Source organism: Salvelinus alpinus, chromosome 22, assembly GCF_045679555.1.
Source record: "Salvelinus alpinus chromosome 22, SLU_Salpinus.1, whole genome shotgun sequence".
Classification (NCBI taxonomy): Eukaryota; Metazoa; Chordata; class Actinopteri; order Salmoniformes; family Salmonidae; genus Salvelinus; species Salvelinus alpinus.
In genome coordinates, this window is record NC_092107.1 from 40,184,259 (window position 1) to 40,197,890 (window position 13,632).

General features: G+C 45.6%; 3 protein-coding genes across 4 annotated transcripts; 1 reads left to right on the forward strand and 2 right to left on the reverse strand.

Moving 5' to 3' along the window:
• Positions 1–187: 187 nt before the first annotated feature.
• Positions 188–2,313, reverse strand: LOC139549509 (secreted frizzled-related protein 2-like). Its single transcript, XM_071360084.1, has 3 exons — positions 1,390–2,313; positions 1,205–1,285; positions 188–1,085 (listed from the first exon to the last, which is right to left on the reverse strand). Exons 1-3 carry the CDS (start codon positions 1,910–1,912, stop codon positions 733–735), a joined length of 957 nt encoding a protein of 318 aa, XP_071216185.1. The 5' UTR covers positions 1,913–2,313; the 3' UTR covers positions 188–732.
• A 15-nt stretch (positions 2,314–2,328) lies between these two features.
• Positions 2,329–9,302, forward strand: LOC139549515 (ragulator complex protein LAMTOR1-like). The gene is made up of 5 exons (XM_071360091.1): positions 2,329–2,607; positions 3,694–3,839; positions 3,932–4,009; positions 4,110–4,233; positions 7,736–9,302. Exons 1-5 carry the CDS (start codon positions 2,566–2,568, stop codon positions 7,826–7,828), a joined length of 483 nt encoding a protein of 160 aa, XP_071216192.1. The 5' UTR covers positions 2,329–2,565; the 3' UTR covers positions 7,829–9,302.
• Positions 9,065–13,318, reverse strand: LOC139549514 (leucine-rich repeat-containing protein 51-like). 2 transcript variants are annotated; one of them, XM_071360088.1, is made up of 5 exons: positions 13,243–13,318; positions 12,921–12,993; positions 12,348–12,553; positions 12,002–12,150; positions 9,065–11,434 (listed from the first exon to the last, which is right to left on the reverse strand). In XM_071360088.1, exons 2-5 carry the CDS (start codon positions 12,970–12,972, stop codon positions 11,296–11,298), a joined length of 546 nt encoding a protein of 181 aa, XP_071216189.1. In that variant the 5' UTR covers positions 12,973–12,993; positions 13,243–13,318; the 3' UTR covers positions 9,065–11,295. The 2 variants fall into 2 exon arrangements, with proteins under 2 accessions (XP_071216189.1, XP_071216190.1); XM_071360089.1 differs by having other exon boundaries at positions 11,330–11,434; positions 11,962–12,150.
• Positions 13,319–13,632: the final 314 nt, after the last annotated feature.

The window sequence follows — 13,632 nt, forward strand, 5'->3', positions numbered from 1 at the left end:
CTCAACACACAAGAGATGAAGGGGGGTGGAGAATGGGAGAGAGAGAGACAGACAGAGACAGACAGGCAGACATGGGTGGATCAGGTGTACAGTCGCAGGTGTGGAGTGAGTCTAGAGTCAGGTTTCTCTCTTGCCACAAACAGAAGGATCCAGAAAACACACACAGAAAAGAAAAGTGACAGCAGTATTTATGGTTCAATATAACGTTTATTAGACACTGTTACACAGCAGTCTCTGATGTTACTATCAGACAATAATACTCTGCTTTGAATGGAACTAATGCTGCTCTGTGCCTCACTGGTAATTGTGTCGTCTGACTCGGCTTACACAAATCATAATCATGTCCTCACATTTGATTAAAAAAACATGGATTTTTTTATATTCAGAATGTAATACAACACTGTACATCATTTACATTTTTCTAAATGTCTCACATGTGACAGGTGTCCAGAACATGGATCCAAACACACAGACACTGGACCTCTGGTGGTCTCTCTACTGCCTAGCCCCTTCCCCACAGGTCTTCATAGGTCTGAATGGACTGGATAGATAGTTGACAGCAATATGATGAAGGCATCACTTCTCCAGAACTAGGTGACATGAATATAAAAGGAATATGGAAGAGATATTGTCTAGGCCTAGAGGCTGAAATGTAACAGGGCTGTGGTGTCCTCTCATACACATACAATTCGCCAAATTGGAAAGTCTCTCTATGTTTGTATGATGACATTATCAGCAGGGTTGTTTGAGCAGTCTCCTGACGAACTTCTTGAGTTCTTTGTCGCTCCTCCTCCACCTCACCAGCCTAGTGAGGACCAGCCTGCCCTCCTGTGTGTCAGCAAGGCCCAGGTACCACACCCCTGCCAGGGACTCCTTCCCCTCCCCCACATCTGCCTCCTCCAGGGCAGGACAGGTGCAGGTACCCCCCTCCTGCAACCAAAGGGCACTGTAGGCCATGGCCCCCCCGACGCCCTCGGCCTTCTCCGCGCCTCCACCCTCCCACCTCAGGATGCGACTCCGGGCCAGAGGGACTAACCTGCGGTCACCCTGCACTACAGAAACACTCCCAATACGCAGTTTAAAGGCTGAGAGAGGAAACACAGAAATACAGGTCTGTAAACACTTTTTAAAACATGGAAACACGTTATTGACCTCTATAAACCTTTGTGTAAAGTGTAACCAATGCCATACACATATCACTCACCATATGGACTCTTGCAGAACTTGTTCTGGTTGTCTATCTCTCCCTCAGCAGCCAGACTGCATGCATCACAGATCACTGTTCCTGAGGACACCAAGAGACATGCCACCGAGAAGGGTGAACGTGTGTGTGAAAGAGAGTGGACATTTTTTGCAGAGGATCACCTCCCAATGATGATAGGCACAAACCCTTTGATGCCTCCTCGTGTCCCTCTTCCTTCCGCGCACGCTCTGTGTCTCGGGTCGTGGTGGGAATGCAGAGATGGGTCTCGCGCGGGAACCGGGTGCAGTTGAACATGTTGGGCCACGGGAACCCGAACGCGCTCATCACCGGAAGACAATCGTCCCTCACAGCCTCGCACAGCCCACGGCAGGGGCGCACGGCCCCCTCCGGTAAGCACACCGGGGCGAAGAGCGAGCACAAGAACTTCTTGGTATCCCGGTGGCAGAGTTTGGAGACCAACGGTAGCCACGCGGCCGACTGCTGCTGGGCTTCTTTCAACGAGTCGTGCCCCAGCAGGTTGGGAAGCCGCATCTCCCGGTAACCGACGCCGTGGCACAGAGAAAGTGTGCTGGGGATGGGCTTACACACCGAGCGAACCGTGGAGGTACTAAGACTTTCGGACGCAAACTGAACGGAGCTGTCTTTGGTCAAAACCGAGGCGAGACAAATAGACACCAACACGCAAAGTGATATTATCAGCTGAGCCATACTGACAACTGGCGTAGGATAAAAACAAAGCAGTGGTTGTTTAGCTGTCCTGGAAGAGAAGTACACAGCCTAGTAGCTAGTAGTCTGATGTGTAATGAGAGGGCGCCTGGCGTCACCCAGTCATGCAAACTCGTCAAACGGGTTCTTTCATCAAATGCAATGGTTATTGAGGGCTGTAAAGTGGCTCTGTAGACCCGGGGGGGGCGTCTGAAAGATGACTTTTATCTTGCGATAGCAGTCTCCTCAGAACCTGCACACAACGAGCATGTGTTAGCAATGTATTTTTGCCATCTCTTCGTTCTGTATTTCCCTTTCGCCCCGTCTGTTGTATGCAGGTTCCATATCTCAAATAAAACAATAACAAGTCACCCTTCGCGAGTCTTAAAACGTTAAATACCCCATGTCACGTGATTGGGGAGTCTGTGTTCCCGTGCTGGCTTCACAGTGGCCGGATGTCATTATGTTTGTTGCCCAGTCCTTGGCTGCTCAAAAACTGATGTCATGTGATAGGCTTCGTTTGTAGTAGTCGCTGACAGAAGCGGTAAGAGAGAAAGTGGACCGAGACTGTTTCTCTTATTATATAGTTTCCCGGGTGGAGTAGTTGGAAATTGCGTTCGCGTACCTGGCAGACTGCAGAACGTCCAGCGGACGCCATGGGTTGCTGTTATAGCAGCGAAAACGAGAACACCGAGCAGGTAACTAACTATAGGCTAGTTGGTTATCTAGGTTGCAAAATACTCTTTGACAATCAAAGTAACGTTATTTAACGTTACTTTCTTTGGGGTCATCAGGACATTGCGAGACAGTTTGTTGTATCGAATTCCACTAGCCAAAAGTGGAAAGATGGTGCATCATTGCACGTTAAAAGGAAACAATTTCTAAGTTAGCCAACTACGACCCAACAGATAGCTTAGCTAGTCAGACCTTTAAGATAACTGTTAACGTTAGCTGTGCAAGAAAGATTGGGCCAAGGGAATGTAGTAACCTGATTAGCAAGTTGGCCAACACACCTAACAACATTAGCTAGTTAAGTGAAGTTTCAAAATAGTGACAACCTTTGCTGACAAATATAGGCAGTATCTAGTTTGCTAACTAATTTAACCAGTTAATCTGTACTTCAGTAGCTAGCTACTTGCAGGGCAGAAAAAAAACGTAGTTTAAATTCTCACCTGTCATGATGATGATGATGATGATGATGATCATCAATCAGGTCCGGTAAAACGTGACAACTTCTGATAATTGGGCCTCAACGGTTCACATTCGGTAACGCCGTTGAACTTGCCAGCAAGTTAACTTCTCCCAGATGCATGTCATATGATCTCAGATTTCCAGTTGTGACAGGCCAAAATGGAATTTGGTGAAGGGGAAACATTTTTTATTTTAATTTTCACTTTTGGAAAATGTGAGGTGGGGGTTACCGTATTACCATTTATCAGATGACTGTTGTACACATATAGCCTGCCACTGCTTCGCTAACCCTGTTATAACACAGGATAAGACTGTTGAAATATACACACCAGTATCATATCAGGCTTAGGTAACTCTTTTGTTTGGGTTCATTCTTGTCTGCCTGTCACAGCAGCAGATCCCTATTGACTTAGTGATCAGGGATGAGTAGTCATAGTATAGGGTTTGTAGGGTGCCTTTTTGTTTTATACTTTAGGTCAGAGGTCATATCATGCTCATTTTAACAATAAGCAAGGTCAATCTGGGTACCTTAACAGCCAGTGATGGAGGATGTTGTGATAGTTTGTGAGTGTGATGCGTATGTTGTGCCTCAGGACCCTGACGTGTATAAGCCGCTGATCCCCCACCCGAACCCCGACAGCAAGCCCCTCAACAGTACAGAATGGAGCTCCGCCAGTGTACCCTCAGCACGCACAGACGAACAGGCCCTACTCACATCCATCCTCACCAAGACAGCCCTGTAAGACACACAAACGTTCTTTCTCCTCCCTCATCGTGGATTTATCCATTTGGGATTTAATTCTGCTGACTACCTGCGTCTATGTTTCTTAGGAACATCATTGATGTCTCGGCTGCGGACTCTCAAGGCATGGAGCAACATGAGTACATGGACAAAGCTCGGCAATACAGGTTGGTGTGTGGAGGTAGTTGCTTAATGTGTCTGTGTTTTGGAGTGGGTTTTGACCGGCCATGTGTTTCAGTACTAACCTGTCTTTATTGTGTGTTTCAGTACAAAACTGTCATTGTTGAGTAACAGTCTGTCTCAGAAGAAGCCCCTCCCTCTCCCTTCACTCACCAGCCAGCCGCACCAAGTGCTCGCTAGTGATCTGGTGCCATACTCTGATGTACAACAGGTGAACGCACGCACACATGCTCGCACACCAGGGGTGTAACGGTTCACCAAACCCACGTTTTAGGACGTATTGCGGTTTTGAAGTCACTGTTCGGTTTCGGTAAAGCAGGAAAATGAAATGCCAAAAGTTACTCTAGTTAATTTTTGTTTCTATAAGAAAATGTTGGTATTCCTGATTCCATATGATCATGAGTCGTTTAATGCCTGATGAGCATAATCAGGAATAACAACACTTTGTATTTTCTGAAATGAAAACACCTGATAAACACAACAACACTAAAATAAAGTGCAATATGTGTGTGAAATCAATATATAAACATGGCTTAGACATTGTCTATAGACCTTTGCTATAATGTTTTCTTACAAAGAGAAAAAGATGCACACGTGTGCGACTCCCATAAACGGGACGTGTCTGTTGCACGGTACTTAATTTCCCACTCCGGGGTCAGGTGATGGGCTGTCACTGTTAAGTAGCTCTCTGTAGCCCTGGAGGTCCATCCGTAGTAAGGACAACACAGGGTGCCTCTGATGAGCCATCAAAGGCAAAGCATCAATACAGGACAGATTGAATTCTACTACACCGGCTCTGACACTCGTTGGATGTGGCAGGGCTTGCAAACTATCACAGAATACAAAGGGAAACCCAGCCACGAGCTGCCCAGTGATGCGACCCTACCAGACGAGCTGCATACCTTCTATGCTCGCTTCGAGGCAAGCAACACTGATCCATGCATGCGAGCACCAGCTGTTCCAGACGACTGTGGGATCTTGCTCTCTGTAGCCGACGTGAGCAAGACCTTTAAACAGGTTAACATTTACAAGGCCGCGGGGCCAGACGGATTACCAGAACGCGTGCACTGACCAGCTGGCAAGTGATTTCACTGACATTTTCAACCTCTCCCTGACCCAGTCTGTAATACCTACATGTTTCAAGCAGACACCATAGTCCCTGTGCCCAAGAACACCAAGGTAACCTGTCTAAATGACTACCGCCCCGTAGTACTCACGTCTGTAGCCACGAAGTGTTTTGAAATGCTGGTCATGAGTCACATCAACACCATCATCACAGAAACTATGGACCCACTCCAATTCACATACCGCCCCAACAGATCCACAGATAACCCTATCTCTATTGCACTCCACACTGCCCTCTACCACCTGGATAAGAGGAACACCTATGTGAGAATGCTGTTCATTGACTACAGCTCAGCTTTCAACACCATTGTGTCCTCCAAGCTCATCACTAAGCTCAGGACCCTGGGACTAAACACCTCCCTTTCTGATGGGCCGCCCCCCGGGTGGTGAGGATAGGCTGAGCCTCACCACGGGGGCTCCTCAGGGTTGTGTGCGTAGAACCCTCCTGTACTGACTGTTCACCCATGACTGCGTGGAAGTGCATGACTCCAACACCATCATTAAGTTTGCTAATGACAGCCTACAGGGAGGAGGTCAGAGACATGGCAGTGTTGTGCCAGGACGATAACCTCTCCCTCAGCGTCAGAAACACTAAGGAGCTGATTGTGGACTACAGGAAACGGAGGGCTGAGTACGCTCCCATTCACATTGACGGGCTGTAGTGGAGCAGGTCGAGTGCTTCAAGTTCTTCAGTATCCACGTCACTAAGGAATTAACATGGTCCACACACACACCAACAGTTGTGAAGACGGCAACAATGCCTATTCCCTCTTAGGAGACTGAAAAGATTTGACCTGGGCCCTCAGATCCTCAAAGTTCTACAGCTGCACCATTGAGAGAATCTTGACTGGCTGCATTACCGCTTGGTATGGCAACTGCTTGGCATCCGACCAGAAGGCGCTACAAATGGTAGTGCGTACGGCCTAGTACATCACTGGGGCCAGTTCCCTACCATCCAGGACCTCTATACTAGGTGGTCAGAGGAAGGCCCGAAAAATTGTCAAAAGATCCCAGCCGTCCAAGTCATAGACTTCACTCTGTTACCGCACAGCAAGCTGTACCGGAGCACCAGGTCTGGGACCAAAAGGCTCCTGAACAGCTTCTACCCCCAAGCCATAAGACTATTTAACAGTTAATGAAATGACTGCTGAACAGTTAATGAAATGGCTGCTGAACAGTTAATGAAATGGCTGCCCGGAGTAATTGCATTGGCCCTTTCTTGTACTGGCTGACCGACTCTATGCAGACTCATTGGGCTCTACTGACACTGAATTTCCAACACACACACACACACACATACTGCGTACTCTCTCATGCAAAAAACACACATGCATGCATATTGACACCACTCACACTCTTCACATATGCTGCTGCTGCTCTTATCTATCCTGATTGCCTAGTCACTTTAACCCCTAACTGTACATATAACCTCAACTACCTCGTACCCCTGCACATTGACTCGGGACTGGTACTCCTTGTATATAGCCTTGTTATTGGTGTTACTATTTTCTATTTTTATTAGCAAATTTGACTACATTTTAACTGCATTGTTAAGATAGGGCTCGTAAGTAAGCATTTCACGGTAAAGTCTACACATTTTGTATTCGGTGCATGTGACATAACATTTGCTTTGCCAATTCATTGACAACTTCGGCTTTCGCCTTGCTTATGTAGAGCGGTTACTACCCGTTTGCTGAAATGGGTGCATGAGGGCGAAGTTAGTTAACGTGGCTTGAGCACTTTCACGAGGTGCTGAAACCCCTTATTCCTCTCAACCACTGAGAATGGGCGCATATCCACGGCTATAAACATACCTATCGCTCTTGTAATTTCTTTGGCTCGGTCAGAATCCGCTGCGAAGTGCTGCTTGAATGCTGAGGGGAGATGATGCATTTTTATTTTTTTTGCGTCGCGGTCTTGCTCCAATGGTAAGAATACTGGGGTGATGTCGGTGTAAACGTGTCAACATGTTCGAGGCGTTGGCAGCTGCAGAGGCTATTCTCGTTGAGCAGTGGAGACATACTCTCTGTGTCCATCACCGTTTGTAATCTACTGGGAAACCAAAATGTTCCCAAACGGAATATTTAAACGATGATGGAGAATCCTCCTGGTTTATCCACCCCACCACTCGCCATCGTACAGAACTAGTTCCTGGCTGTGCCTCACTAAATAACATTTTGAAATGAGCCAATCAAGATTTGAATTTTGATTTACAAGGTGCGCATAGGCTCTAGTTGTTGTAACAGAATAGCCTGAAAACATTCATTCGGCATCCAACGCAGCGTTGGCCTAGTTTATATTCCAAGTGTTTTATTATTATGTTATGTTTTCATTCGGGTTCACAGTGCGGACCAAACTGAGGTTCCTGAACGGTTCGGTATGAATACGTGTATTGTTACACCCCTAACACACACACACACACAGTGTCATTCTCAGACATGCATCAGATCATTTTTCTATAACAGTCCTATGATTTCCCTATCCATAAACCTGTTAGTGTATGGCAGCTCTGGAGCTAAAAAAACAACCATCACATTATGTAGCTGATTGACCCATGTTAACCTGTTTTGTTCTGATTTGATTTACAGGTGTCCAAGATAGCTGCCTATGCTTACAGTGCAATCTCTCAGATCAAGGTGGACGCTAAAGAAGAACTAGTGGTTCAATTTGCCATCCCCTGATCTGCCCTCCATAATACCCCCTGTCCTGTCTCCCATGCCCGACCCTGCATCCATGTGTCTCAGTCCTTGTGCTACCCAGCTATGTGACTAGCAACCTGCTGCTACAGCTGAGGATTATGACAACCAGATCTCCCCTGCTGAGAGGGTTAACCGACCTCCCCGCTTGACCTACCTCCCCCCCTTGACCTTTCAAAGCCATCATTCATCCTTCCTTCACGAGGGATGTCAAGGAATTTTAAAACTCATCGCAGTATAACGATAATCACTGTCTTTTGTTTTTGTTATTTTAAAGTTTTGAAGAGTGACTGAGTCTAATGACTAAACGGTTAGCTAGCTGCGTGGCTAGACTGTTCTGACTCTGCGTTTTCAGGAGTAGCTAGCCTCTTCTGATATGCAGCTACGGTAATGTACTAACTATGCTGTTGTTCTGACACTGTGTGAACCCGTCACCCAGAACACACATCCCACCCCTCATGTCATCAATAGAAATATCTAGAAAGAGCCATCGCTATAGTTTTCCATATCTTTGTTGGAATCCTTAGATTGACCTGATGTAGTAAGACAGAACTGGGTTGGGTAGGTTTAAAAACAACAGGGACTTAGATTCTATAGTTGAACGAATGGTCAAATCCGACATGACCCGAATGAGTCTTACTTTGAGATCTGCTCATGCTGGTAGAGTGCAGGGGCGAATGGGGGGTGGGGGGACAGGTGTGGGAATCCACATCGTTTTCTCTGCCTCTGATTTCTAGCAGAAACATGCTTCCTCTTAGCACTTCAATCATTTAGCTGGCAGTCCTTGGATTCATATCTTTTAGATTTCACAGAAACAATAGATGGGGGCAGGGCTTAGTGAGGGTGGGGGTCTAGGTGGACGGGTAGTGTTCAGGGCTTGTAATGTAAATTAAACCGTTAAGTGTTTATGCCTTCTATGTACAGATTCGTGACTCCATCAGAAGCAAGAAATGGATTCTATGCACCTCCCCTTTTGTAGAGCGTCTGTTTTTGTCAGGATTGGCTAAAGCTCCAATGGGGCGGTTTTAGGAGCCAATCAAAACTAAGGATACAGAAACCCAGTTTTTATGACAAGAACCCCTATTAACATCCAAGTTTGTTTGATTTTTAAACAAAACAACAGATTGTAATGAGTTACTTAAATTAACCAAGAAAAGAACATCTATCATGGCAGTTTGGGATAAACAACCATAACCTTGGTATCCTCAATTAAAACAATCAGAGGTGTTAGTGATTTATTCGTGTGTGGGTGCTTCTGGGGTCATTAAATGGATGATCTGGAAGGCTGACTTTTTGCAGTGTGCTGAGAACGTTACGTTTGTTTTCGTTATTTCAATGTGTAATATTACTGGGATTACATTGTTAATTTCTTAGGCTAGTACCAAAACGTTTAAGATATTCTGTTACACCCCCCCCCCCCCATTTAATTATGTAATGCATTAAAGATGTTCAACAATGACTGGTGTTCTGTAGGACTAGATAAATAGTTGTGTGGGGTAACATTGCAACAAACCTAGTGAACACAGAATCACATCTCATTTAGTGTGCGTAGCGTAACTAATGGATATCATTTAAAAACACTTTCTCAGAAGATATTATTTAGGGATTCTCCGGTATATCTCATACCTACTGATTCACATGTGGTAAAGTGTAAATGATCAGATCCAGATTTCAACACAAAGTAACACAACTATACTGAACAAATATAAACGCAACATGTAAAGTGTTGGTTTCATGAGCTGAAATAAATTAAAAAATCCCAGAAATGTTCTATATGCACAAAAAGCTTTCTCTCAAATTTTGTGCATAAATTAGTGTACATCCCTGTTAGTGAGCATTTCTCCTTTGTCAAGATAATCCATCCACTTGACAGGTGTGGCATATCAATAAGATGATTAAACAGCATGATCATTACACAGGTGCACCTTGTTCTGGGGACAATAAAAGGCCACTAAAATGTGCAGTTTTGTCACACGACACAAAGCCACAGATGTTTTGAGGGAGCGTGCAATTGGCATGCTGCAGGAGCGTCCACTAGGGCAATTGCCAGATAATTGATTGTTCACTTCTCTACCATAAGCCGCATTGTCGTTTTAGAGAATTTGGCAGTACGTCCAATCCGCCTCACAACCGCATACCACATGTAACCATGCCAACCCAGGACCACCACATCCGGCTAAAATCCTGCGGGATCGTATGAGACCAGCCACTCAGAGAGCTGATGAAAATGTGGGTTTGCACAAACTGTCAAAAATCATCTCAGGGAAGTTAATCTGAGTGCTCGTCATCCTCACCGGGGTCGGGACCTGACTGCAGTTCGGCGTCGTAACGGACTTTAGTGGGCAAATGGTCACCTTCGATGGCCACTGGCATGCTGGAGAAGTGTGCTCTTCACGGATGAATCCTGGCTTCAACTGTACCGGGCAGATGGCAGACAGCGTGTATAGCATTGTGTGGATGAGCGGTTTGCTGATGTCAACGTTGTGAACAGAGTGCCCCATGGTGGCGGTGTGGTTATGGTATATGCAGGCATAAGCTACGGACAATGAACACAATAGCATTTTATAGATTGTGATTTGAATGCAGAGATACAGTGACGAGATCCTGAGGCACATTGCCGTGCCATTCATCCTCCACCATCACCTCATGTTTCAGCATGATAATCCACGGCCCCATGTCACAAGGATCTGTACACAACTCCTGGAAGCTGAAAATGTCCCAGTTCTTCCATGGCCTGCATACTCACCAGACATGTCACCCATTGAGCATGTTTGGGATGCTCTGGATCAACATGTACGACAGCGTGTTCCAGTTCCCGCCAATAACATTCCACAGCCATTGGGGACAACATTCCACAGGCCACAATCAACAGCCTGATCAGCTCTATGCGAAGGAGATGTGTCCCGCTGCATGAAGCAAAGGGTGGTCACACCAGATACTGACTGGTTTTGTGATTCACGCCCCTACCTTGTTTTGTAAGGTATCTATTCCCAGTCATGTGAAATCCATAGATTTAGGGCCTAATTAATTATTTAAATTGACTGATTTCCTTATATGGACTGTAACTAAGTAAAATCTTTGAAATTGTTGCATGTTGCGTTATATTTTTGTTCAGTGTACAAAGGTGCATATTGGACAGTTTGATTGAGAGGACTCTATACCTTTAGCCTGGGTGGCCACTGTTCCAGTTCAATAATTATATAGGTCAAGGTCACAAAAAGGTCAGGAATATCCTAATTAAGCAGAAATCACATCTACTGTAGATGTACTATTCCTTCCCCCCCAACTCTAAGACAGACACCAGACAAGAGTTTCTGATGAGTAGATTCATATTGTACTTTTACATGATGCTTCAGTCATAAGGCCTCCTGATGTAAGCCTGTTGTTCTGGAACCTTTTGGTTGGTTGGCATGGCGATTGTGTCGTCCCCCCTCCGTTTCTGTGGTGACAGGTCAGTTGTCCTGGTTCTTCCTAGTGTTTTTGCCACGGTTTCCGGGGCGATGCCAGACCTGGGCCATGATTCGCTCCTGCCGTGTTACAGCACTGAAGTCCAACTTCTTCAAGTGAGGCAGAGCCGCAATCACATACCCCCTACACACACACACACACACACACACACACACACACACAGAGGGGTTCTTATAACTGGGTGTTTGTCCAGATACACAAACTTCTGATACACAAAAGTTTAACCATAAGGCTCCAGGGCTGAACACATACATACACTGTAAACCCGTAGTCATTTAGCACTGAGCAGAGACGGGGGAATGCTCAAAACTCAGTAGGAGTTTGCCGTGTTGCTATGCAGACAGGCAGAGAGCTGGTGTGTAACAGGATATCTCTGCTCATTTGAAGCACCAGTCAGAATGCTACGCAGCTGCAACTCTAACCCAGCACCTATTACACACAGGGCTCAGAGCCACATAGCCCTCTGCAAACAGACAGCACATTGAGAGTATGAAGAGTATGAGTGGAATAAACATCACCTGTAACCCATCCCACCCTCCCATCTGGGGCTAAGGGGAGGTGCATTGGTGCCGGCCTGTGTTTGCGTATGTGTGTGTGTGGATGAGTTTACTGTGTGCATGTGTAGATTTAGGTTTAGCAGCTGTCCTCACCTTTCTCATTTAATCCCTGTGGTGCTTAGTGTGTGTGTACCTGTTGCTCCCCTCATTCTCCATGGTGTTGCCGTGCAGGGTGAGTGTATGTAGGAAGGGCAGGGCGCCCAGCTTATCCACCTCTGAAAGGTTACAGATGCTGTTACCATGGAGATACAACACCCGCAGTTCCTTCAGCTCCACCAGGACCTGGGACACACACACACACACACAGGGTTTAGAGTGATCACTGCTAATGTACTAGAGCCCTTCATTTGACCCTCCTGCCAGGCTGTGGCTGTTCAGGGAGACAGTAGACTTGTCTCAAATTACACAATATCCCCTATATAGTGCACTACTTTTGACCAAAGCCACTGTATGTACGTGACTACGTGGACTCAACTCACTGGGTCTATGTGTGAGATGTCGTTGAAGGACAGGTCGACCCAGGCGAGCTGTGAGGGCTCTGAGAGGAAGGCTGAGACCGTATTATTGAAGCCACTCAAGTCTGTGATGATGTTGTTGTTGAGACGCAGCGAGCGGCTGCAGAACTTCTTCTCTGCATTTCGCTTCAGTGGCCGCAAGCCCTGATTTGGCTCCTCCGTCAGAGCGTCTGAGAGAGAAGTTGTGTGAGAGGACTTAGAGGTGCCATTGAGAATAGGAAAGGAAGCCACAACTCTATTGAGACACAGCCACAAGAGGGTAGAGAGCAGTGGAGGCTGCTGAGGGGAGGATGGCTCATAGTAATAGCTGGAATGAAGTCAATGGAAGGGTATCAAACAAATCAGACGTGGTTTCCATGTGGTTGATACCATTCCATTGACTCCATTCCAGCCATTACTATGAGCCATCCTCCCCTCAGCAACCGCCACTGGTAAAGAGTGTTGAGGAAGAAGTACAACGCTCTGAATTGCATCTCAATAGTGGAATCCTTTCCTTCATCCGCATTAATAGTCATGTGAAAGAACCTGCTGGTTTACCTGTCATTGAGCTGAGGCATTTGAATGATAAATCCACAGGAGCGCCATACATTTTTACAGCCTTTTGGCTAACCTGTATGATGATAAATATAATATTTAAATGAATCCAGCTAATTTAAAAGAGGACTCCTGTATCATCTTTGCACATAGCCTAGCTATTTTGTCCATGCTAACGTTAACGTTAGCTACAAATCAAACAACGTCTATTCACTTGACTTTATCTCTGTTCAAGGCATACAAAACACAAATGACATAGCTACATTTCTTCATAAAGAACTAGAGTTCTGCCTACAACGAATTAAACATAATTGAGCTATTTTACCCATAAAAAACCCCACACACAGCTCGCTAGCTATCATGTGCTAGACACTTGTTTGTTTTTTTCATCACAATGAGCGAGAACTACACTACAACAGTCGGTTTCCAAGGAGACGAGTCTTCGGAATGTGGGAATTGTAGTTTAAATATTTAATTAAACGTATTTATTTTATTTATTAAATTGTACATTGTTGCAGAAAACCCAGTGAATAATATTCAGAAATGTCCCCATACAATAGAATGGTGTATACGTTTGAATAATTACTATTAATGTTTTATTCATAAGATATTATTAACTGAAAACTACAGTAAATCTTTATTCGCTCACAAAATGGCGAGTTCTGCACAACATAACCAATTGACGTCTTGCAGCTCTGAAGGCATCCAATAGGAA